Source organism: Cannabis sativa, chromosome 3, assembly GCF_029168945.1.
Source record: "Cannabis sativa cultivar Pink pepper isolate KNU-18-1 chromosome 3, ASM2916894v1, whole genome shotgun sequence".
Taxonomy (NCBI): domain Eukaryota; kingdom Viridiplantae; phylum Streptophyta; class Magnoliopsida; order Rosales; family Cannabaceae; genus Cannabis; species Cannabis sativa.
The window spans coordinates 3,132,674-3,157,843 of record NC_083603.1 but is presented as its reverse complement, the minus strand read 5'-3'; the positions used below and the strand labels follow the sequence as shown (position 1 = coordinate 3,157,843).

At 29.7% G+C, this 25,170-nt stretch overlaps 3 protein-coding genes across 3 annotated transcripts; 2 read left to right on the top strand and 1 right to left on the bottom strand.

Moving 5' to 3' along the window:
* Window positions 1-767: 767 nt before the first annotated feature.
* Window positions 768-5,013, bottom strand: LOC115711534 (purple acid phosphatase 3). Its single transcript, XM_030639886.2, has 7 exons — window positions 4,675-5,013; window positions 4,413-4,569; window positions 3,370-3,477; window positions 3,131-3,258; window positions 1,478-1,606; window positions 1,223-1,290; window positions 768-1,080 (listed from the first exon to the last, which is right to left on the bottom strand). The coding sequence occupies exons 1-7, from the start codon at window positions 4,864-4,866 to the stop codon at window positions 867-869; spliced, it is 996 nt and encodes a 331-aa protein (XP_030495746.2). The 5' UTR covers window positions 4,867-5,013; the 3' UTR covers window positions 768-866.
* A 2,780-nt stretch (window positions 5,014-7,793) lies between these two features.
* Window positions 7,794-11,938, top strand: LOC115709102 (purple acid phosphatase 17). Its single transcript, XM_030637137.2, has 7 exons — window positions 7,794-8,222; window positions 8,317-8,473; window positions 9,289-9,396; window positions 10,359-10,486; window positions 10,863-10,991; window positions 11,340-11,407; window positions 11,510-11,938. Exons 1-7 carry the CDS (start codon window positions 8,040-8,042, stop codon window positions 11,721-11,723), a joined length of 987 nt encoding a protein of 328 aa, XP_030492997.2. The 5' UTR covers window positions 7,794-8,039; the 3' UTR covers window positions 11,724-11,938.
* A 5,430-nt stretch (window positions 11,939-17,368) lies between these two features.
* Window positions 17,369-18,577, top strand: LOC133035538 (uncharacterized). The gene is made up of 4 exons (XM_061111382.1): window positions 17,369-17,459; window positions 17,511-17,771; window positions 17,929-18,072; window positions 18,357-18,577. The coding sequence occupies exons 1-4, from the start codon at window positions 17,369-17,371 to the stop codon at window positions 18,575-18,577; spliced, it is 717 nt and encodes a 238-aa protein (XP_060967365.1).
* The last annotated feature ends 6,593 nt before the right edge of the window (window positions 18,578-25,170 follow it).

The following is a 25,170-nucleotide window of genomic DNA, read 5'->3' as shown; positions in this document are numbered from 1 at the left end:
ATCATGAAATGATTACATAAATAGCTAGAATAAGATTGAATACATTTTCACTAACTAACATGCATCATCATTTGAAGCCTACCAATGTCATCACCCAAAAGTTCTTCAAGATATTACAAGCTAGCTAGACTTAAAAAAACTAGGGGTGAATTGTCGAATGATGAATTTTATTATGCAATTTTGCGAATGTTATTAAATTGCATTTATCACAACTAATATCACATTTTATTTAGAGCATTAAATTATACAAAAACATGCCTTGCTTGATTGTGAGTTACCTTGAATCACCATGAATCCTTCTAAGTATCAAAGCATGAGTGTGTGAGAGAGAGCTTATGGAGTGAGTGAGTGTGCATATATATATTTGGCTCATAATACAAGAGATGGTGGATTTTGGTTTAATGGGTCAGGTCAATCTATAGTCATTAAGGTGCTACCATGTATCTTAATTGCAGTTAATAAAATCGACCATCCTATTATGATCCTAATCACATAATCATCATTATTAAATGCATATAGTTGTCTACATGCACTAATATCAACACTGTCTGAGTAACATTTAATTATGTAAGTATTTAAAAATATTTTAACAATTGTAACTTGATAAATCAACAATCAAGTTGAGACATAAAACAATTGTTAACTTGATAATGGTTGCAGTTTTGTAATCGAACATAATAAAAAATTTAAATTGTCATAATAATGTAAAAGTGTTATTGTGTGAATTGGATGATGTCTATATAGACTTTTGATATGAAATATTTGGATGAATGAAATAACTGATGTTCTTATAAATAGTTTAATATTCTTACACGTCAAAATCAATAGATGATCGAACATCGATCTTGAAACGATTACAATAAACCTTATACTGCAGAATAGAGACCCTTGGATAGATTCAAAGTATGCATAACTTTGCCATATATGTTGTAAAAGGCTACAATTGCATCATTTGGTGTAAGTTGAACAGATATGAAGCCTTGACCATCATAGTAAAATCTCATTCCCTTGTGACTATTTGCACTAAAGTCACCTTTCCATGCTTTTGAACCACCTCCACTTGTCAAGAATTGAATTCGGCTGCAGTAAAATTTTTGTAATGTATTTTAAAAATTAGAGTAAAAACACGCGAATGTTCTAAAAATTCGAGTTCTTGTTCATTATATTTTACATAATATTATTTTTAATTGACAGAGTGTGAGTGAGTGAACAAATTAATTACCTTGTGATGCTACTTATGTGTTGTAAACAATGATCATGACCATTTATGTACAAATCCACTTCATTTGCCTGAAATATTAAATAGAGATATATGAAAAGCTTTTGGTATAGTATTCATATGGCAACACAAATTGTGAACAAAATTGGATAGTGTTAAAAAGTTTTAAAAAGATGACATTTTTAACCACTCTTAACATCTTGTTTGAAAATTCTATTTTTGCCCATAAATAAATAAAATGTTAAAAGTGTTAATTACCTCAAGAATTGGTAGGAGTTGCTTCACTAATTCTTTGGTGTCACCATGATGCCCTGCACTTCTGATGCCATGATGTCCAATCACAATTTTCCACTTGGCAGCTGAATTTCTCAATGCTAAATCTACATCCTTTATTCCCCAAAAGCCGAACCAATATTTATATATACATATTAGTTAACTAATATTAGATAAGTATTCTTAGTTTGTTGACATTTAATATAGTTAGTTAGTTAATATTTGTCTAGAGCCTATTTGAAGACACGTTGATAGAGTAATAATCTTCTTTAAGATTGGACAAATCTTTAAAATACACTTTGAGAAAGTGTTTATCTCTCAATTGAACTAAATTTCTAACTTTTTATTTCATTGATTGATAATTTATATATTTATGCTAATTAAACAAAACTAATAATTTACTAATTAGTTCCTATATACTGTTTCATGTAACACAAGTGAAAGTGGTGTTTGAACATAGAGCTATAAGTATGTTTCAAAAGTATTATGTACAAGAACTTTGTTATTGGGCTCTACTGCCTAGCACTACCTATATACAGTGTTTTGCGATTGTTAACGATATTTTTTAAAATATATTAGATTAAATTATATGAGTTGGGCGATCTGGTATGCTCGTAATGAGTTGGTTTTGCGAGACAAATCGATGTCAGCAGCGGAGGTTATTCTATTGACAAGAGTAGTCCTTAATCAATAGAGAAATGCTTAAAAAAGGAGAATGGGTTCTCTACTTGTCCCTTCGAGGTCAAGTATGGAATTGGAGCATTGGGTGAAACCAGTTATGGGGAAGATTAAGGTAAATGTCGATAGTGCAATCTTTGCAAGAGACGGACAATTTGGAGCGGCTGGGGTGGCTCGGGATTATCAGGGCCGGTTCGTGGAAGGGTTCACAGTCTTGCGGGTTGGACAAGTGGATTCGGCTTTGGCTGAATTGATGGGGGTTAAGGAGGCTTTGAGTTGGATAAAGCGCAAGCAATGGGGTCCGGCAGAGGTTGAAACCGATTCTTTGGTTGTTGTTCAGGCAATTCAAAGTACGGTTACTATTCCTTCGCCTTTTGGTCTTCAGGTGGCGGCTTGTCGTTCTCTTCTGGCCGATCTACCGTTAGTCACAATTACTTTTGTTAAACGGTCTGTAAACAAAGCTGCACATTGGCTTGCTCGTAGTTCTTGTTTGTACCCAGATCGCATTTTTAGTGAGGATAATGTTCCCACTGATTTTCTTTTTATTGTAATGGCTGGTTCTTCTTATTAATAAAGTTTCTATTTTCCTTCAAAAAAAAATTATATGACACTCAATATTTAATTACATCAATAACAATATGACACCTAAGAGGGTGTTAGATACTATTAATGCCTTTGGCATTAAATAGTGTACATATATGTTCTGTGAGATACATTCTCTTCGAGTAATGATATGTACCCACACATTTCACATATTATACATTTATTATGTGGCAGGTAATTTCAACCAATTATCTTTATTTAAGATGCGTCTCACTTATCAAAAGTAACTTATCATATTTGTATGTAATTTATTATGTTGATTTGTTTTATATATTTTGATCAAAATTTAATGTATTATATAAGCTTGGTTTGATTGATGTATTTGACTTCTAATAATAAAAAAAGTTAGTGAGTAACCTTGAGAAGATTTGAAAGGTAATGTTGTCTAGGAAGAACACCCCTCCAATCATATTTATGGTCCTTAGGCCTTAGAAAATACTTGTCCACAAATGGAGTTGTGTCCACAAAGAACAACTCTGCAATTTCTGCAAATTTATCACCCATTTTTAGGTTAATTAATTTATTAAACCCATGAAAATTAATACATTAATTAATGAGAGGTAATTGGTTTAATTAATGTTAATTAATTACTTCACCTGAGTTAACAACAAATGATCTCATGCAAAGCCATCGGCTATCCACACTTCTAAAATTTGGGCTTAATTGGGCCTCAACATTTCCTCTGTAGTCATGGTTTCCTAACACTGATCCAATTTCATTTTAGTAAATTCATGTTAATTTAATGGAAGATTTAAACAAAAAAAATTAAATATAAACAAAATTAAAAGAGACCAATATTTATTGAGAATAGAGAATCTTATAGAAATAATATTTTGATTTTTTTTTTGGCACTGTAAATTATTCAGAATTTTTAAAAAGTAAATTATTTGTTACAGCTATAATAAAAAATGTCATAAAAAAATGATAAATACTATTTTAGACTTTATATTTGCAATAGTTATTGATTGAACTATCTATTTTGTTAAATGACAAATTGGATCATGTAATTTTTAAAATAGTATTAAATAGTATCATGAATTAATTTTTGTCAAAATGAAATTTAATAATAACCTAATGTAAAAGTGTAATGACAAAACTGGTATGTTTTCTGTATTCGTGTCAGGAATTATCTTTAAGTTGGTTATATTAAAAAAAATTATTGAAATTAAGTTCAGGATTTTATTTATACCATTTTAAAAATTACAAAGTCTATTTAATCATTTAACAAAACAGAAAATTAAAAATAGTATTAACCTTACAAAAAATTAAGATATAATTTCTCAAGATACCAAAAATAAAAAACATCCTTATAATATTAGCATTATAATTCAATTTTTTTTTTATTAACATTATAATTCAATATCGATGATGATCATGCCACAACACTCTTCCACGTGGCAAAGAGTGAGAGGCGCCAACTAGGTTGTATATTAGGTTAAGCTTCTGTTTAGGGCCCACTCAAATTCATGATCGAAAATATTTATTTAATACTTTTATGCATTGAAAAAAAAATATATTTTTTGTAAATTTTTGTGAAATATATTCAATAATACTCACACTCCACTTAAATATATAACACACAAATAAAAAATTTTAATATATGTAATTGTATTAACTCATCTTAATTATTAATAATTACCATTGTACCATGGCTTCTGAAGGCTCTTAGCTTTGTATATTTTTGTAAAAGAATTTAGAAATGCAGGATCATTGATGCTCTTCAATCCATCATCATAAAAATTGTCACCAGTTGACACCACAAAGTTTATCTTTAGTTTCTCTCCTATCTTTCCCATCTAAACAAAATAATACAAAATCAATAATTCTATATATGAATGAGAGAGAAAAGATTTTAAGTTAATCATAATAAAACTAGAAAATAATTAATGACATTCGAAAACCTGACGAGCGATTTGAGTTTGATTGTAAGCTCCTTTCCTTCCCCAATCTCCGACGACTAAAAAACTCAATGAGCCGTCGACTTTTGTGGGATGCTGCAACCGTGGAAGTTCCGCGGTTGCAAGTGAAATGAAGAAGAAGAATGCATGGACACCAATGAAATTTGTCAACAAAAACCTCAAATGAAATTCCATTATATCAATTCCTATGTACACAACTATGTCTATATATATAAAATGATTAAGATGATGAAAATGACTAATTAATTCCTTCACTTTTATTTATTTATATGATGTTTTTTTTGTACGTGTACATAGAAGTTAGAAGGAAATAATGTTGCATGGCAATATATGGGATGGTATAATATCTAATCTATATTAACAAACAAAAATGATAATGAAATATTATGTGCATTATTATTATTATTATGTAAGTGGGACCCACCAAAGGTTATTCCTTCCCTATACCAATCATATCTCAAAGAAGAAATTGGTGATGTAAGAGATAAGATAATTATTGGATAGGTGATGGTGTTGTGTGTGTTGTGTGGGGCTCTCCTTTAGTTTTGTTTTGTAGACAAGGTTGAGTTCATGGTAGTTTCCTAGCAATTTCAAATTGATGAGATGGATTTGTATACATGGGCTAGAAATGGCCAACTAATTTGGTTTTTCTCAATAAAAGGAAACTTCCAAAAAAAATTGAGGAATAAGATCAATAATACAATCACCAAGTTCAAGATCAAGATCATGACATACAAGACATATACCCAATGATTTTTATATTATGTTTATATTTAGTGATTAGACAAAATCTCTTTTTCACTATGAAGAAGATGATATATGTAGAATCACTAGTACTCAAACTAAATGTATGTTCCCTAAGGGATGTTACCATGCACCAAATTGAAGAATTTAGAGTTGAAAGAATTCAGACTTTGTTTTGATTTAGTTTCTGCTTTTTGCTTTTAGCTTCTCAGAAAATTCATTTTGAGAAAACTACTAAAATTGACTTTTATTAAAAGAGTGTTTTAGAATTTAAAACTGAAATTCACTGATTACCCAACTAGCAACATAAGTCATTTTTGAGCTTAAGCCCAAAACTAACTTTTAAAAGTCTAGCTAACCAAAATCTAAGTGTTAAAACACACTTAATTTTTATTAAAATTCACCAACTGACCAGAATCGAAACCATACTAGTAAAATTAATCAGTCTTGAAACGAGTGCAATGCTTGGAGGGAAGAATATTAAGCTATCATCCGCGAAAAATAAGTGTGAAATTTGGTCTTACCAAACTGAAGACTCAACAATAGCTCTGTATCACAATCTTTCTTTACCAGTGTGGATAAATTTCGCACCATAAGAAAAGAAGATAGGGGATTCCCTTGCCGGAGTTCCACGATAAGAAACCAAATTACCAAGAACTTCATCAATAGCTAAGAACTGAAGAGATACAACTAATTAAGATCAACTGAAACCCAATACTCATGGAACACAAGTTTCCTCATCTCAACAATAATTAAACACCCATTCAACCCTACCAAACGGCTAGTTTTATGGCTTCAATAGATTTTGAATTTAGCATTATGAGTTGATTGAAACTCAAATGAGATATATGTTATTATATGAGTTGAGATTGTAAGATTAAAATTGTTGGTGATTTGAGTTATGAAATAAGAGTTTGTTTTAAAGAAAGATTGTTAAGATTTTTTTTTGTTGGAAGGAGCGTAATCTCTATGTATTCAATGAGGTTTTTCTTTTTTTTAAAGAAATGTGATTTTTTGGGTTAATATTATATATTTTTTCCATCATATATTTTATAAAAAATACTAATTAGACTCTCTATTTTGTTAGATGATAAATTGAACATTGTATTTTCTAAAATCGTACTAAATAGTATCCTGAACTCAATTTTTAACAATTTTATTTTTAATATAACCAACTTGAAAATAATTTCTAACACAATCTCTAGATCATACTATTATTAAATTTTTATTTTAATAAACTATCAACTCAAGGTATATTATGAACTACTTTGAAAAATACATAATCAAATTTCTCACATAATAAAATAGTGAACTAAATTGCTAAATTTTGTAAAACATAAGTCTAAAATAAAATAGTATTTACACTTTTCTTTTACTTATAATCGTGTACGACTGTACGTTATAGTTATTTATGATTATCTGTAAATTTTCAAAAAATTTAAAGTAATTTACAATGCCGAAAAATAAAAATTAAATATTCTATTATATGCCCAACTAATTTTTCATATACACGCATAGTAATAATTGTTTGAACTTTATTTTTAACATTATAAATTATTTAAAATTTTCTATAAATTTAACATTATAAGAAATAATTTGATGCCAAAACAAATAAAGAATTTAAGAGAATACCTCGGAGAGTGTAGAAGATAAATTTGGTATTAGATATTAGATTGTAGTTAGAATAAATAAAGTATCCAAATTGGAATATTCTAGTCATATTTGTTGTGCTTAGGAATAAGAGAGAATATGCCATAGTTTGAATGACTTATCCCATTCGTATATTCGCATATTATATTAACTTCCTTTGCCCAATACTACTCACTTTTGGACTCTACTACTCCCACATTATTCATTCAAATTCATAAATAATAAATTTTAATAAATAATCCAAACCAATTTTAATATCCAAAATATATATATATGATCATCAAACACACTAATACTAATTTTATTATATTTTTTATCTATAAAATAAAAAGATAAGTACTAATTGCTAGTATAAATCTCTTAATTAATTTTTATGCGTAAAATTACATACCGATTTTTTTTTATAATGGTATTCGTTATAGTTACAATACCATCTTATAAATTTTTAAAAATTCTAAATAGTTTCTTGTACCGAAAACTAAATTATAACGAATACTGCTACGAAAAAAATATATTCTAATATATATTTTCAGGAACAAAGATGGATTAAAAAATTGTGATAGAAGATTAAGAGTAACACTTCTAATATAAAAAATTACTCCTACTATGAGACTAAAAATAAAAAAAAATAAAAAAGATAACTTTTCAAATATAAATAATCATGTCATCATTGAAATTTCAAACTAATAACAACAAGTATAAATATCTTTTGGTACAAAGTAGACTCAACTCAACCAACTAGCCAATACAACAATACCATGTATAAAATTGACATGGGTTACCTATTTTTCTTTTGTATTTCTATCAAACACAATTAACTTTTATTTTTTTAATTTTTTTAATTTTGACCCTTTTTGGTTTTCTATATAAACAACCCAATCATTTGCCCTTTTAAAAATCACAAGTCCTTATATACAATAAAAAAATATATACATATAAATCTATTCATTATTATGGCAAAAATATATGTATCTATATTCTATATTTTGAGTATTATTAGTTTAATGATTTTGTTAGTATCATCAGAGCTTGAACAGTTCAATCACTCACCCAAAGAAGATGGCTCACTGAGTTTTCTGGTGATTGGAGATTGGGGAAGAAGAGGAGATTTTAACCAATCCCAAGTCTCATTTCAGGTTTTAACTTTTTTTTTTTTAATTTATTTATTTTCTGGGTTATGATTTTTGTGATTATTTATATATATATTGATTATATTTTTTGATATAATAGATGGGAAAAATTGGAGAAAAATTGGATATTGATTTTGTGGTTTCAACTGGTGATAATTTTTATGATAATGGATTGAAGAGTGAAGATGACATTGCATTTGAAGAATCTTTCACTAAAATTTATACTCATAACAGTCTTCAAACAAAATGGTATAGTGGTAAGTAAATAAGGTACCACATTGTTTATTTAATAATTTTGTTTATTTTAGAGATAGTTTATTTATTTGTTTTAACAATGTTATAATTTAAATCTTTTGAAATTAAATACATAAATTAAATATTTGTGATATAAATATTTAAATTATTAGATTTATTATTAGTGGATATGCTGTTTTTGTAGTTAAAATTTATGAATACATTTCTTCACAGCTTTGTTATTAGTTTAAATTATAATATTTATTAATAATTAATGAGTTTTAAAGTATAAAAAAATAGAAATATAATTAAGAAAAAATTATAAAATAATCCTTGTTGTGTTTATTTTCATTTCAAAAAAAAAAAAAAATAATAATTACGAGAAATGTAATAATCAAGAAACTATCTAACTAATTTTTATTATTATTTTTTAAATTAATTTTTTAAGGTTTTTTTTTTTTTTTTGATGAAAGGGGTGCTAAAGCACCCATTTCATTAATAATATAGAGGGGAATCATCTTATATACCATTTTTTTAACTTTTTACGGTTTGAGTTGCTATGATAATTTATATATATATGGGTTGTTGTATGGATTTAGGTTGCGATTTAGATTGCTATTGTAAATTTTTGAAAAAAATGCCAAAAAAAACTACTTTAAAATGTAAAAAAAAAAAAATCCTAAAATAAATAAATTTGAACAATAAAAAGAAAGAAAATCTCAAAAAAAAAAAAAAGAATATCAGAAGCCAATTTTACAGTAAAAATGTTATTTTTGCAAAATAATTCTAGAAATGGTACTTTTGAACTATAAAGTAATTTGATATGATATTTGTGCAGTATTGGGCAACCATGATTACAGAGGCGATGCAGAGGCCCAATTGAGCCCATTACTACGCAAAATTGACAATAGGTGGATTTGCTTGAGATCTTTTTTCGTAAATGCTGGTAAGTTACTTATTACTACCAAGTAATTTGCGGTATAAATACTTAAGTTTAACTCCTACTTATATATAAATACTTAAATTTAATTTTTAACTGTAATCATAACTAAGTTATATTTCATGGTTTGTTGAAGAAAATATACACTTACCAATATTTACCAAAATTGTACCATGAGCTTCAACATTACATATTTGATGATTTTTTTTTTAAAGTAAATATTATTTTGAACTATTTATTTTATAAAATTTACTGATTGGATCTTTTATTTTAAATGATAAATTAAACTATGTATTTTTCAAAATAGTACAAGATAGTATCCTGAGCTGATTCTTTGTCAAACTAAAACTTAATAATATTAACTTGATTTAGATGCGTTACAGCAAGATTAGTTATATTTTCTGTATTTATTCATGTGAGAAATTGTCTTTAAGTTTGTTATGTAAAAAAAAATTGTGAAAAATTGAGTTCAGAGTGCTATTTTGAAAAAATACAGGGTTCAATTTGTTATTTAATAGAACAGAGCGTTTGATTGGTAATTTTATAAAACAGAAGGTTCAAATTGGTATTAACTTTTTTTTTTAAAAAAATCGGTATTAACTATTTTTTTTTTCATGATTTTAATACAATGTATGCAATAATGAAAATATTTTAAAGAAAAAATTCAAGAACAAAATTTTAAAAAAAATATATGGTATATTCTATATTTCTTTTTCTATGTATTTTTGACTTTTTCTTATATATATTAAAAATAAAACCCATCTTTTTGTAAAATTTGACCATAAAACCATTAAAAAAAAGTGAGAAAATTTCCCTTATTATTAGTACATTTTTCTTTATTTAAAATGATCACTCAATTTTCACTTTGTAGGAAGATCATTTAGGTTATTTGATTTTTTTTTTAATTATTTAAATTTTGTTTGCATATAAAATAGAATTTATCTAACATAATTTTTATTTATTTGTAGAATTGGCAGATATTATATTTTTGGACACAACTCCATTTGTTGATATGTATTTCTCAAACCCAGAAGATCATACTTATGATTGGCGTGCCATTTCTTCACGAAAGGATTACATTTCTTCCTTATTAATGGTAAATTATCATATTTAATTATGCAATAATTATAAAAATAGGTTTTTAATAATTTATTTTTTCTTCGAAATACTCCTCGGATAGAGTGTGAAGAATTTTCCACATGATGTTTGGAATTCTCTACCGAGTATCGTAAAATTTCGGTAGAGTATCGAAGAGTGTTAGACTGTTAGAGTGTTTGCAAGACAATTTTATGAAATAATTATCGAAACAAAAATGACAGAAAAAAGAAAGATAGTTTTCCAAAAAACCCTAATTTATAATTATGAAATATAAAAAAGATAAATATTATAATAAATTTTGTTACAAATATGTTCGGAACTATTTTCTTTTTTAATCTTGCCCTAATTAACTGCATTCTTGTAAATTTTAAAAGGATGTTGAGAAGATTTTAAAGGAATCACGTGCCACGTGGAAGATAGTGGTTGGTCATCATGCAATTAGAAGTGTTGGACATCATGGGGATACAAAAGAACTCATAGAGCAACTTCTTCCTATTCTTGAGGTATGTAATATTAAGAGTTCGTACACACAAAAATTACTAAATATTTTGTTTCGATAATATTTTACGAAATGGAAATTGTTCGAAATATGTTTGAAATTCTTGATCGAATGTCTAGAAATTCCAACAAAAATTTCAGATAAGATACGACATCACGTCTCATACTACTATTAGTGTAGTTATGTACTCTGTCCACATATTTTTATGTAATAATTATTGCAGAGAATTATTAACCATTTACAATGAATCTCCTCATTCAAGTATTGGGTTTATTAATACCTAGTAGAAATGTTCTTCATGTTGCTCTCTACTACTAAAAGTAACTCACTTTTGATGTATTAATAATCATAGGCCAACGAAGTTGATTTTTACATGAATGGACACGATCATTGCCTCGAACATGTTAGTGACACAAGCAGGTAAGAAAAAATTACAAATATTATTAAATTTTTATTTAACACTAGAAAATAATTAAAAAATATATAAATATATATTACTAATTAAGTAATATATTTGTGTAGTCCCATACAATTTTTGACAAGTGGAGCTGGATCAAAGGCTTGGAGAGGAGACATAAATGGGTTAAACAAAGAAGGGTTGAAGTTCTTCTATGATGGACAAGGTTTTATGTCTATGCAATTAACACCAAAAGAGGCTCACATTGCTTTCTATGATGTATTTGGAAATGTTTTGCACAAATGGCAAAACTCCAAGCTCTTTCATTCCTCCATATAAATTAAAATTCATTTATTTATTATTTTGGAAAATCTTATTTTATTTTTCTTTCTAAACTTTAGAAAGAAAAAAATAGTTATAGGTTTAATATAGACTATAGGTTAGGTTAGAAGATTATTTACTGCATTTTTGTTCATCAATATTGAATAATTATTGATTTTGGGAAATTACAAAAACAATATTGTATTCAATAAAAATATTAGCTTATTTTGTTAGATTTATAAAATTAATGATGATTAGCATAATATCATTGGTAATACTAATAATACTCAATAATAGTTCATCACAAAGAATATCAATAATTTTGTAGAATATTGAGCCATGCAGAGAAGAATTAAGATTAGAAGTTTTTAATTATTTATCTACTACTATCTAACTACCCATGGAGCCACCATATAAATATATAAATATATATATATATATATATATAAATATATATCATTAGAAAAATATTAAAACGTATTAGTAGTGTCTAATACTCTCCAAAATGTCATATTTTATATATATCATAAGAGAAATGTTGAAAGGTACTAGAGCATTGCTATTGAACACCAATAGTGCCTAGCACCTTCTAGATGTGTTGCCTTACAATTGGTAAGCAATACTCTCTAAAAGTTACTGTATTAAATTATATGAGACTCAATACTTAATTGTACTAATAGCGATATTGACATGTAGTAGGGTGCTAGGCACCAGTGATGTATTTTAACATTTCTCATTATAAAAGAGTATTGATATTGGGTACTAATGATACCTAGCACCTTCTAAATGTGTTACTTTTTGTGATTGATTAGCAATACTCTTTAAAGTGGCGTTTGGTTAGAGGTAATGAAATAGAAAGGTTATTCCATTTTTTTGTTTGATTTTATTTTAAAGCATTGGAATGTTATTCCTATTCTAGTTATGTTTTCATTCATTCCAACTAAATGTCACCTAATGGGGTATTTTTTATGTGAGTTTGAGTTGAAGAGAGTAAAATTAAAGGGAATAGACTATAAAACTTAAGTGTTAGAGGAGATTAATATTACTACCATTTTAATTTAAAAAAGTGAGATCTACTTAGAAACACAAACTCCTTATTCATTAAAATTTAATATAAGTTTTACATTATTCCCATTCTCATCAAGTCTAATTCTCATACCGAATGCCTTATAAAATACGTAATTACACTAATAGCGATATTAACATGTAGGAAGGTGTTAGGCACTACTAATCTCTTTTAAAATTTATTTGCTAAACATAGTGGTGTTTGATGCCTTGTAGCATGCTCATATCATAAATAGGTCTCCCATCTCCCAAGTGTTTTGTAAACACAATATTCTCACCCAACAGTCTCATTAGTCATGCATACATGTGTCTAAATTATTGTTAGTTAAATTGAAAATCTCATAATTATCTTCTTTTTTTCTTCAATTTTTATAGTCCTTTTTTACCTTCCTTTCATGTCTCAAAAGTGAGATGAGATATAGTCATTGAATATATGATAAGACATTTTTTGTGTATGATTATGCTATCAAAATCAAAATGAGTTGTAAAACAAAAAATCGAATTTTATTATCATTAGATTATGACAATAACAGAAATAATGGCAAAAATCAAAATTCAAAGTAAAATTTGTTTTAAACAACTATATGCCCCAAAAAGCCCAGAGAAACTGTTTTGGACAGTCCAAATTTGATCCAGAGCCCAATACAAATGTGTCCAAGTCCAGCCTCTGAATATGTGTACACATGGATTTGACCTTCACAATACATTTCTTATTGAAAATTGTAGGGGTGTACATCGGTCGGTTTGGTTGGGTTATAGTATATTTTTATTAACCCAATATAAATATCGGGTTGAAAATATTTAATCGTAACCCACCCAATGAAAATTTAGAAAAAGTTCAACCCGCCCAATGATTTTGTCGGTTTGGTCGGGTTAACCCGTCCAAACCGTTCTTCTTCTTTTTTTTTTTTTTTTTTTTTTTTTATAATTGTTATTGTTAGTTTTTAGAATTCAAGTAATTAAATTTAAAAAAATAAAAATATCTTATATATATTTCAAGCTAAAAAATACTATAGTTTAAATTAATTTTAAGAACTTTAATATAAGATACATATAATTGAGTAAACATAAAATAATTGAATAAAATAATAAAAGAAAGTGATAATATGCTATAGATTTTAAACTTTTTCAATATCCAAATACACTAAAACTTATTAACTATAAAATCTAAGTTTTAAGTTAAAAATTAAAATGTCTAAACTTTAAATACAAAATAGTTTAACTAATAAATGTAATTTATATAATATAAGATATACACTTTTATTAAAAAATATATAAATCAGTTTAATTCAGTTTATTCGGGTTAATTGGGCGGTTTAGAATAATTTGTAAACCACCCAATATATTCATTGGGCGGTTTGGATTTTCATTGTATTATTTCGGGTTGTATCTTTTGTCAGTTTATTCGGTTTGGTTTGGGCGGTTTATTCGGGTTGGACGGTTTGTAAATTTTATTGAACACCCCTAAAAAATTGTACCATCGCTTGAAAATATTAACATTGGGTTATTTATTTGGGATTATTTCATAAATACACACAAACATTAAAAAATTATAAAAATACGGTTGTATAGAATTTTAATTTTTTTTACGGTTTTAAAATTTATTTACAAAAAATACGGTCTTCTGATGTTTTCATGTTATTTTTATGTTGTATTATTATTTTGTTGTTGGTTTTTTATTATTTGTATATTATTTTTAGGCTAATTAGAATTTTTGCTCCCGCACTTTGACATGTACTAAATCATGTCCTATGAGCTTTTAAGGTTATTAAAAATCTCTCATGAACTATTGAGATTGTTGGATTTAAAGACTTTTGTCAAATTTTAGTAAGGAAAGTTTAATATAGATGAAAGTTCATGAGACATAATTTGGTAAATGTCAAAGTTCGAGGGGCATGATTTGGTAGATATCAAAGTCTGTGAAGTATGATTTAGTACATAAATAATCGCAGAATTAATAAAATTAAATGAAATTGAACAAAAATTCTTAATTCAAACAATCTCAATAATTTAAGAAACATGACTTAATATATGTTATTTTAAATATTACTTTCAAATAATTTTTTTATTGTTTTCGTGTTATTATTATTGTTCATGTAGGTACATAATGTAATTTTTTTTAATATGGAGTTGTATATATATAGGTTAGAAAATGTACATTCATATCCATAAGTAGGCACATGTGATGCACGTTTTGATTAGTTTATTTATTTTTTGTTTCAATTTTTTATAACATTTATTAAATTTGTATATATGACTAGGTAGTAGCAAAATACTCTTGTAACACATGATAAACATTAATGATTTAGTTGAGTATAAACATATTTTTAAGTGTCATGTTTGGTAGTATCATAAATTAGGTGGTTTCTTCTCTTAAGATTTATCTGCCTTTTTTTATGCATTTAAAAAAAGAAGAAGAAAAAAATAAAAATAGCACTTAGACCTAATGTGTTGATATGATTTAAATATATTAGGACCTAACTGTTATAAAAAAAAATTCCTTCAAAATAAAACTGTTATAAAAAAAATTAACTTTTAGAACTTAAGGACTATAAAATGTAAAGAACGGGGACAATAGTTGAAAATAACTATCTTTTCAACTATCAACATCAACTTTTTTTGGTTGATATCTCAACGATTCTCTCTTCGAACTAAAGACTACATACTCGTGGCTCCTCCTTTAGCGAAACCACCTTTGTCGTCGTTATCAATTTATCACTAATGGAACTCATTGCCTGACCATCAACTTTGTCAAGAAGACTTTCGATATAGGCCTTGAACATCAATCTTCATCTTGTACTGCTATAATTATTAGCGGGACACGCCACCTAACCGCCACAATATCAAGTAAATTTTTGTTACAAGGTATCATATAGATCTTTAATTGCGAGATCATCACATTGAAGGCACATCGCAAATACAACCCACTATCCCAGTGCTCTCGAACTTTTGGCTCTAATAGTTGCGCCCTACTCTTTCACCTTATTATTCCGCCACCTCATCTTAACTTGCACATTAGTATGATAATGTCCACTTTGAGTAGGTCTCACGATTTTGTTTTAAGTAATTTCTCAAAAAAATTCATACTAATGAAATGGGTAGAACACTTTATATTCAATGTAACTTTTACCTATTCTTCAAATGTGAGATTTAAATTGATACCCAACAATATATAATATAGGAGATTATTTAGAAACACTTGTATATAAATATATAAATTAGGAGTATAGTACTTTAAACTTAATTATGGAGGAGACATGCATATATGGTTATTAAATTCACATCACATGAATGCATTTAAAGAGCATATGAAAAAACAAACTCTAAGAATAAGATATATATATATATATATATTTATATAAACATTTAAGAATATTATTATTTATACTATTATAATAAAGTGCCTTTTCAAGAGTGGTTAACAATTTTTCGTAATAATTATAAAATTATATAAGTAGAATGTGTGTATATATGTAATTTGTAGTATCTTACTGCCCTTATTAAAGGCTTTCAATAACATAGCTACTCATGAGAAGAAGAAGGGAGGGCATCCCTATATGTGCTCAAATTATCAAGAATTGTTGGTTAGCCAACAACCACCTAACTATTCAAGGTAAAATTGCTTCCTGCAGCAAGTATCTTCAAGATTGGGGTTGTGAGCTAACCGAGAACTTCAAGAAACGAATCTCCATCAGCATAAAAAGCTCTCACCCGCTTGAAGCACCATATTGACAATGATACCAGTCATGAATTTCACTAAGAGCAAGTAAATTATTTTGAAATTTTAGCACAACAAGAGATATTTTGGAAACAAAGAGCTAAATCGTATTGGCTTCACGTTGGTGATAAAAATAGCAAATATTTCCATGCCTATGCAAGTTCTAGGAAGCAAAATAACCAAACTTATCAGCCTATTGACTCCAATGATGTTTGGCAAAACTGAGATTTAGGGCTTTCTCACGTTATCATTGATTATTTTTTGATATATTTACAACCAGATGTTCTTTTTAGGAATTTGTTACCAATGGTATTCAACATTCAGTTAATAGCACACAGAATGAACTCCTGTTACCACCTATTCATGATGATGAAGTTAGATAAGTGCTCTTTCAAATGTATCCTGAGAAGGTACATGGACCTGATGGTATGAGACCTGACTTTATTTAACAGCATTGGGATATTGTCAGTGGTGATGTAGTATCTTTTGTTAGAGAGTTCTTTGATTCTGGAAATTTTCCCCAAGGCCTTAATGATACCAATTTAGTCCTGATTCCTAAAAAGAGGAATTTTTCAAGCATGGGAGATCTTCGTCCTATCACCCTTTGTAATATTGTATATAAGATTGTGGCAAAAGTCCTTACATATAGAATGAAACCTCTCATTGGTCATGTTACCTCTGACACCCAAAGTGCTTTTATTCTGGGTCGTCTAATTTCAGACAATATTATGGTGGCCTTCAATATTATGCACTATTTGAAACGCAAGACGAAGGGCAAGAAATGCTTTATGGCTCTCAAACCAGATATGAGTAAGGCTTATGATCATATTGAGTAGAGTTACTTCCATGTTGTTATGTCTCGTATTGGTTTTGCTACAAAATGGATTTATCTGGTCATGCAATGTGTTACTTCGGTTTGATATTCAATTATTCACGGTGGACAGTTATAGTACCGATCATTCCTACTCGCGGTATCCGCTAGGGTGATCATTTGTCTACTTATCTTTTCATCATCTGTGTAGAGGGCTTCTCTTCTCTTATTCAAAAGACTGAAGTTAACCGTGCCTTACATGGGTATTATGTTGTTCATGGGCCCCCCTCTATTACTCATATGCTATTCGCCGATGACAACTATCTCTTTTGTCAAGGCACTACTGGGGCTGCTTCTAGTGTGGTTAATTTGCTTCGGGTGTCTGAAGGTGCTTCAGGTCAAAAGATAATTATTGCCAAGTCAAATGTCTTTTCCAGTCCTAATACTGAGAACTCCCTTCGCCAAAGCATATGTTTTAACTCTTAATATGGTGGAAGCAAGTGAAGGAAGCCTCTATTTGGGATTACCTAATATTATTGGCTAAAACAAAAATGGTGTGCTTGGTTTCCTTAAGAATAAAGTCAGGAACAGAATCGACAGTTGGGATAACAAGTTTCTGTCCCGTGCAGGCAAAGAAATTCTATTAAAGACTATCATCCAATCTCTGCCTACTTATGCCATGAGTGTCTTTCTTCTTATTATTGGAACTTGTCATGAGATCGAGGAAGCTATGGCTCGTTTCTGGTGGAAGCCAAACTCGAGCAAAGGTAAAGGTATTATTTAGATGTCTTGAGATCGTATGGCTGTTCACAAGCAAGATGGAGAAATGGGTTTTTGTCATCTACATGAGCGCTCAATCTTTCGATACTTGCCAAACAAGGATGGCATTTATTATGTAATTCTAACTCTCTTGCCAGCCGGTTATATAAAGCAAATTACTTCCCACGCTCAGGTTTTCTTGAAGCTGAACTTGGACATAGCCCAAGCTATGTATGGCGTAGCATCTGGAGTGCATAAAGTCTAGTTAAAACTGGGGCTAGACGTACTATAACTTTAGGCTCCTCAACAAGCATTTTGAACCATCCATGGCTTCCAGATAGAGCCAATCGTTTTGTGACTACGGTGCACCCTAGTTTGCTTAATCAAAATGTTTGTTCTCTTCTTAGCACCGAGAGTCGAAGTTGGGATAGGGATTTGGTTTTTGACATGTTCAATGCCCGCGATGCTAATTTAATCCTTGGAATCCCTTTAAGTTTGAATGTTGTTGACGAGTGTTGATCTTGGGCTGAGGAAAGAAGCAGTGGTTTCTCGGTCAAAAGTGCCTACAAGATGCTGCAACAGCAACCACCATTTTGGTCAGGAGCGAGTAATTCAGGTCTTTGGCATAACTTGTGGCAGCTAAAAATCCCTCCAAAGTGTAAAAAATTTCTCTGGCGTGCTGCATTGGATTGCCTCCCCACCTGCCTTAACTTGACCACTAAACATGTAAATGTTTCTCTTAACTGCCCCATTTGTCAAGTACATGCTGAAACCACCTCTCATGTGCTTCTAACGTGTCTTTTTGCTCTGTCTTGCTGGAATGCTTTTGGCAAAATAGGAACATTTCCAGTTGTTACTTTTTGTACTAGTTGGAGCAGTTATTCTCTTGTTTTGTTGAGGAAACTATCAGCTGCTCAGCAATGATTTGTTGGGCACTGTGGAAAGCTAGAAATACCAAGCTTTGGAATCAAAAAACCATCTCTAGTCTCTACTATTGAGACTAGAGAAAAGCTCGAGATTAACAAGTTTTATCATTATTGCACCTTCAAAACATTGTTAATAAAAATGAGTTTTGAACTAAACCCGTGCCTGGTACAATCAAGATAAATGTTGATATTGTCTTATTTGAGAAATACGAGTCTTATGGGTTTGGGATTGTGGCTTGAAACAGTTTTGGTCATATGCTGCATTTCAAGGCTGAGTATCTTGGTGGTCTTTACCCAGCAGAAGTCATTAATGCAATGTGTGAGTCAAGGAAGCCCTCAGTTGGACAATAGAGAGGGAATGGATTAATGTTAGAGGTGGAATCTGATAGCATGCTCACCATTCAAGCAATCTGTAATAACCAACAAATGCTTTCTACCTTTGGTTTGATTATCACACTGATTGTATAACTTTATTTTTCTCTTTATCAAATGTTCAGTTATGTTTTGTTAGACGATCGACAAATCGAGTGTCTTATGTTACTAGGCACTCTCGATTTCTTTCTGGTCGTAGCATTCTTGATCATAATTTTTCTAGTGATCTAAAAGATCTTTTGTACTAAAAATGCTAGATTTCAATGAAGTTTATATTTTATTTTTTTTTAAAAAAATTATATTAATAATAATATGACACATTTAAAAGATATTCAAAGGCATCATTAATTAATATACTTTGTAGCTATATATATAATTTGTAATATATTAAATTACACTAATAATAATATGACACATTACAAAAATTATTTAAAAGATGTTGGGCATCATTAATTAATATAGCTTGTAGCTATATATATATATGTATCATTTATATATATATATTTATATATATATTTTAAGAATTTGCCCTAGGGTTTTGAAGTTCCATTATTATAGTTTGTACAAGTCAAGTATTGGAAGGTGGATGTAGGGAATAGGTAATGTGAGCATAACATTAAAGCAACAAAATGCTTGACAAAGTTTGAGGAATTGAAAGGAATATTTGGGAAGATGAAAAAAAACAAAACTTATATATATATATATATATATATATATATGTAACTTTATAAATGTGAAAATAGGGTTTTTTCCATTGACAACTATGTTGAGAAAGCAAACAAACAACCCTTTAAGAACTGTACAAATTCAGGTCAATGTTTACAGAAACAAAAATAATTCAGGTCAATATGGGTCCACACCCAATTAATCAATATATGATAAATCTTTTTTCACTGATTTTTTACTATTACAACAACCCAATATTCTTGATTCGATGATACATTAATTTAGACATATTTGATGATGATCTTCAAGTGGTGTAGATATGATACACGTACGAGTAGACCCTCAATGAGGTGAGGATAAAATTATACTACAAAAAATCTCAACAAAATTAGTGACTAAAATAAAAAAGTTGTGGTTTATTATGAATAATAATTTTTATGTTGTGATTAAAAAGTTCATAACTAAAAATATTAGTTACAAAAATCATTATTTGTTGGGACGAAATATATTTTTAGTCACAATACTTATTGTGATAATATTGTAACTAAATAACTTGTATCTAAATATATACTATAACTTTAGTCATAAATATTTTTTTATTGTGACTAAAAATTATATTTAATCATAAATAATTTATGTTATAAATAAGAGGTTATCTCTAAAGACAATTTCTTTTAGTGTTACACCATGTTTGATTAAAAAAAAATATATGCATAATTATAACAACTTCAAATTATCTAATTCATTAATTTTAAAAATGTAACTTCACTATATAATAACTTTGAAATTAATTGTATAATGTTATGATAAAATTACTACTTGTATAGTTCAAGTCTTCACTAACTAATTGTAACGTCCCCGCTTCAAGCCTCCATTAGGTCCTTACACCCACGGAAATAATGGCTCTTATACACGAGTACGTCACTCTGGCTGTTTCATAGACTGATGTCTGGCCCTACAGACCAACACGAGTGTTTCCAACGTGCTTTGTCCTCACTCGCACGCTTCCTAGGAAAACTTCCCAAGAGGTCACCCATCCTAAAATTGCTCCAGGCCAAGCACGCTTAACTGTGGAGTTCTTTCGAGATGGGCTACCGAAAAACAAGATGCACCTTGTTGATATAGGTAGTACTAATCAATCCATTTAAGCCCTCTTCAACTGTGTAGTCCCATACCTACATAGTCTCAAAATCATCCCACTTGACCTTCCCCAGGCAGTGTGGAATTGCACAGCTTACTCGGTATTTCCCCTTACGGATCACGGGACTACTGACTGTCACAATCACTCCCTCTTACGGGGTCCGACGTCCTCGTCGACCACACTTCCGACTGGGTCAAGGCTCTGATACCATTTGTAACGTCCCCGCTTCAAGCCTCCATTAGGTCCTTACACCCACGGAAATAATGGCTCTTATACACGAGTACGTCACTCTGGCTGTTTCATGGACTGATGTCTGGCCCTACAGACCAACACGAGTGTTTCCAACGTGCTTTGTCCTCACTCGCACGCTTCCTAGGAAAACTTCCCAGGAGGTCACCCATCCTAAAATTGCTCCAGGCCAAGCACGCTTAACTGTGGAGTTCTTTCGAGATGGGCTATCGAAAAACAAGATGCACCTTGTTGATATAGGTAGTACTAATCAATCCATTTAAGCCCTCTTCAACTGTGTAGTCCCATACCTACATAGTCTCAGAATCATCCCACTTGACCTTCCCCAGGCGGTGTGGGATTGCACAGCTTACTCGGTATTTCCCCTTACGGATCACGGGACTACTGACTGTCACACTAATACTACATAATTCATTATAATTTTTTTTTACTTGTATAATGATAAAATTGTGACTAATTATAAATCATTATTCTTATATTGTGATTAAAAAGTCCATGACTAAAGGTATTAGTCACAAAAATTACAATATATTATGACTAAATACGTTTTTAGTCACAATACTTAAAAACTAAATTATAAGTGACAATTTGTATCCAAATACTATATTTTAATTACAAATAACTATTTGTTGTGATTAAAAGTCATATTTAATTACCAAAAAATTATATCATGAATAAAATATTATTACTAAAAGTAATTTTTTCTTTGTAGTGATTAGAGTTGATGAGTAAAATATTATCCTTTTAATTATTTTTAACATTCTAATTCAGAAAGGAGCTAGGCATAACTTCTTGCAAGATTAATAACATGTGATTTTATAGCTATAAACATAATCGGTATTCCAAAATTTGAATCTCTTATCCTCCAATATAATAAGTCAATTATAACAAATCGAATATAAATTTAGGAAATATAGTCTATAACTCGAGTCAATTCAAAACTTATAAGGGGTTTAAGAATATAAAACATTTATCATTTTATTATAAAAGGATGATGATCATTTGTTTTTGTTACTTTTATATAATCTTTTAATATAAGAATTATAGGGAATAAAAGAAGCATAGAATCGGTCCCTATTTCTCTGGACTTTTACTGAACTTGTATGCAAACCAATTTGTTGCAACTTCAAGCTGTCAACTTGTAATATCCCCGCTTCAAGCGAAACAAACAAATACAAGTATTTTCAACGTATTTTGTCCTCACTTGCACAGTTTTTAGAAAAACTTCTCAAGAGATTACTCATCTTAAAATTACCCCAGGTCAAGCACGCTTAACCGTGGAGTTCTTTCGTGATGGGCAAGATGCACCTTGTTTATATAGGTAGTACCAAGCAATACATTTAAGCCATCTTAACTATGTAGTCCCATACCTACACAGTCTTAGAATCATCACACATGACCTTCCCCAAGCGATGTGGGATTGTACAGCTCCCGATTTTTCCCCTTCAGATCACAGGACTCTAAATGTCACAATCACCCCCCTTTGGGGATCCGACATCCTCGTCGACCACACTTCTGACTGGGTTAAGATTCTGATACCATTTGTAACGTCCCCGCTTCAACCCTCTATTAATATTGGGTCCTTACACCCATAAAATGATGGCTCTTATACACGAGTACGTTACTTTGGTTGCTTCATAGAATGACGACTGACCCTACAAACCAACACGAGTGTTTCAAGCGTACTTTGTCCTCACCACTCGCACACTTCTTGAAAAAACTTCCCAGGAGGTCACTCATCCTTAAATTACTCCAAGTCAAGCACGCTTAACCGTGGAGCTCTTTTGTAATGGGCTACCAAAACACAAGATGCATCTTGTTTATATAGGTATAGTACCAATCAATCCATTTAAGCCCTCTTCAACTATGTAGTCCCATACCTACATAGTCTCAGAATCATCACACATGACCTTCCCCATGCAATGTGGGATTGTACAGCTCCTAGTCTTTCTCCTTCGGATCACGAGACTCTGACTGTCACACAACTTAAATCCAAGACCCAGATCAACAGTTGGTAATAGAATCCAATTGATTCTATTATAACTAACTTCAACTCAACCTACTCTCGTTCTTACCCCTTTAAATAAACTCTAAGCTTGATCAACTTAGAGTTGAGACATTGTATTGTACAGTGAGATTTATAGAGAGAACTTGAATCATTGAGAGAGAAATCTGTTATGGGAGCTTGAGTAAGATCGATCATTTCTAATCTATGTGTAACCTCGTTCTTGATAATGAATTCGACTCAAGGCATTACCTTGGCCTTGGAGTAGAACCAGCCACATTGACTCGGATCTAAACCAAGTAAATTTGGTTATGTTCTTATCTATTTTAACTTTTCTTGTATTTATTTATTTTGATCACCAAGTATTTGCACTGTGTTCTGTTTTTAGTTTTGTCTATTTTAGATTGGCTTGCTATTGCTTTATGTGTATTGCAGGTTGTGAATTTGAACAAATTTATATCAGAGTTGGGACACCTGATGCATCAAAGTTGCTTTCATTGGCTTCGAGATCAAGGTCTCTAAGACTCGAGGAATTATGAAGTTCATTCATAATCAAGAACTTGTTTACTGGCCAGGAATAAGTTCTTATCAAGATGTCGACATCAAAATTTGAGGTGGAGAGGTTTGATGGGAAGAATAATATTTATTTATGGAAAAAAAATGATGGCACACATGGGGAATCTTACACTCGAAGAAGCCTGAAAGAAGATAGGAAGATCTTTGAAAAACTAAAAAAAGAAGGAATAAGTGCTAAAGAAATCTAAGAACACTATTATTCTTAGCTTGAGTGATCAAGTCTTAAAAAAAGTGATCAATGAGAAGAATGCTCATAAAATGTGGGTTAAGCTCTTGCCAAATCGAATTTACTTGAAGTAAAAGTTTCATGGATTCAAGATGGATGAATCAAAGTCTATAGATAAATTCACCAAGATGGTATTAGATTTGGAGTCCATCAAGGTAAAGATTAAGGAACATCAGGCCATTTTCTTGTTGAATTCTCTTCTAAGGCCCTGTGAGAATTTGAGAGATACACTCAAATATGGGAGAGAAACATTGTCTCTGGAAGAAGTTATTGGAGTTGCATACTCCAAGGAACTAGATTTGAAAGACAATCAAAAATTGTCTAAGAACCCTGCAGAATGACTGAATGTGAGAGGCATATCAGATAAGAAAAACAACTCCAAAAGTGAAAAGGGAAGAGGAAAATCAAGATCTAAGTCAAGGGGTAGAAAAGCTTGTTGGACCTGTAATTAAGAAGGACACTTAAGAAGAGATTGTCCTTAGAGGAAAAATAATGGACATAATTCAAATGCTAATTCTAGTCCTAACTCAGCAAATATTTCTGATTATTTTGATAATGTTAATATTTTAAATGTTAGTAATGATTATGCATTCACACTAACAGTTTTTATGGATGAAAATTTTCTTTTTTTCATATTTTTTTTACATTTTAGTCCATTTCATAACAGATTTTTTTACATTTACATTTTAATTTTGTAAATATTTTTATGTTTATGCTCTCTTTTTTCCTTGTACATTATGTTCTTTTTTACATTAATGAATTTTCATTATATCTTAATTTTTATATTTACACTCTCTCTAATTTTTTCGCCCAACTGAACAAAATTTTTGAGTCCACTACTAAGAATAAGAATAAAAAATAGCATAAAATTAATAAAATTTAAAAGACACACAATAAATTGATAATTTTTTTTTCTATATTGCATGGAATAATTATTTCACCAATATAGTG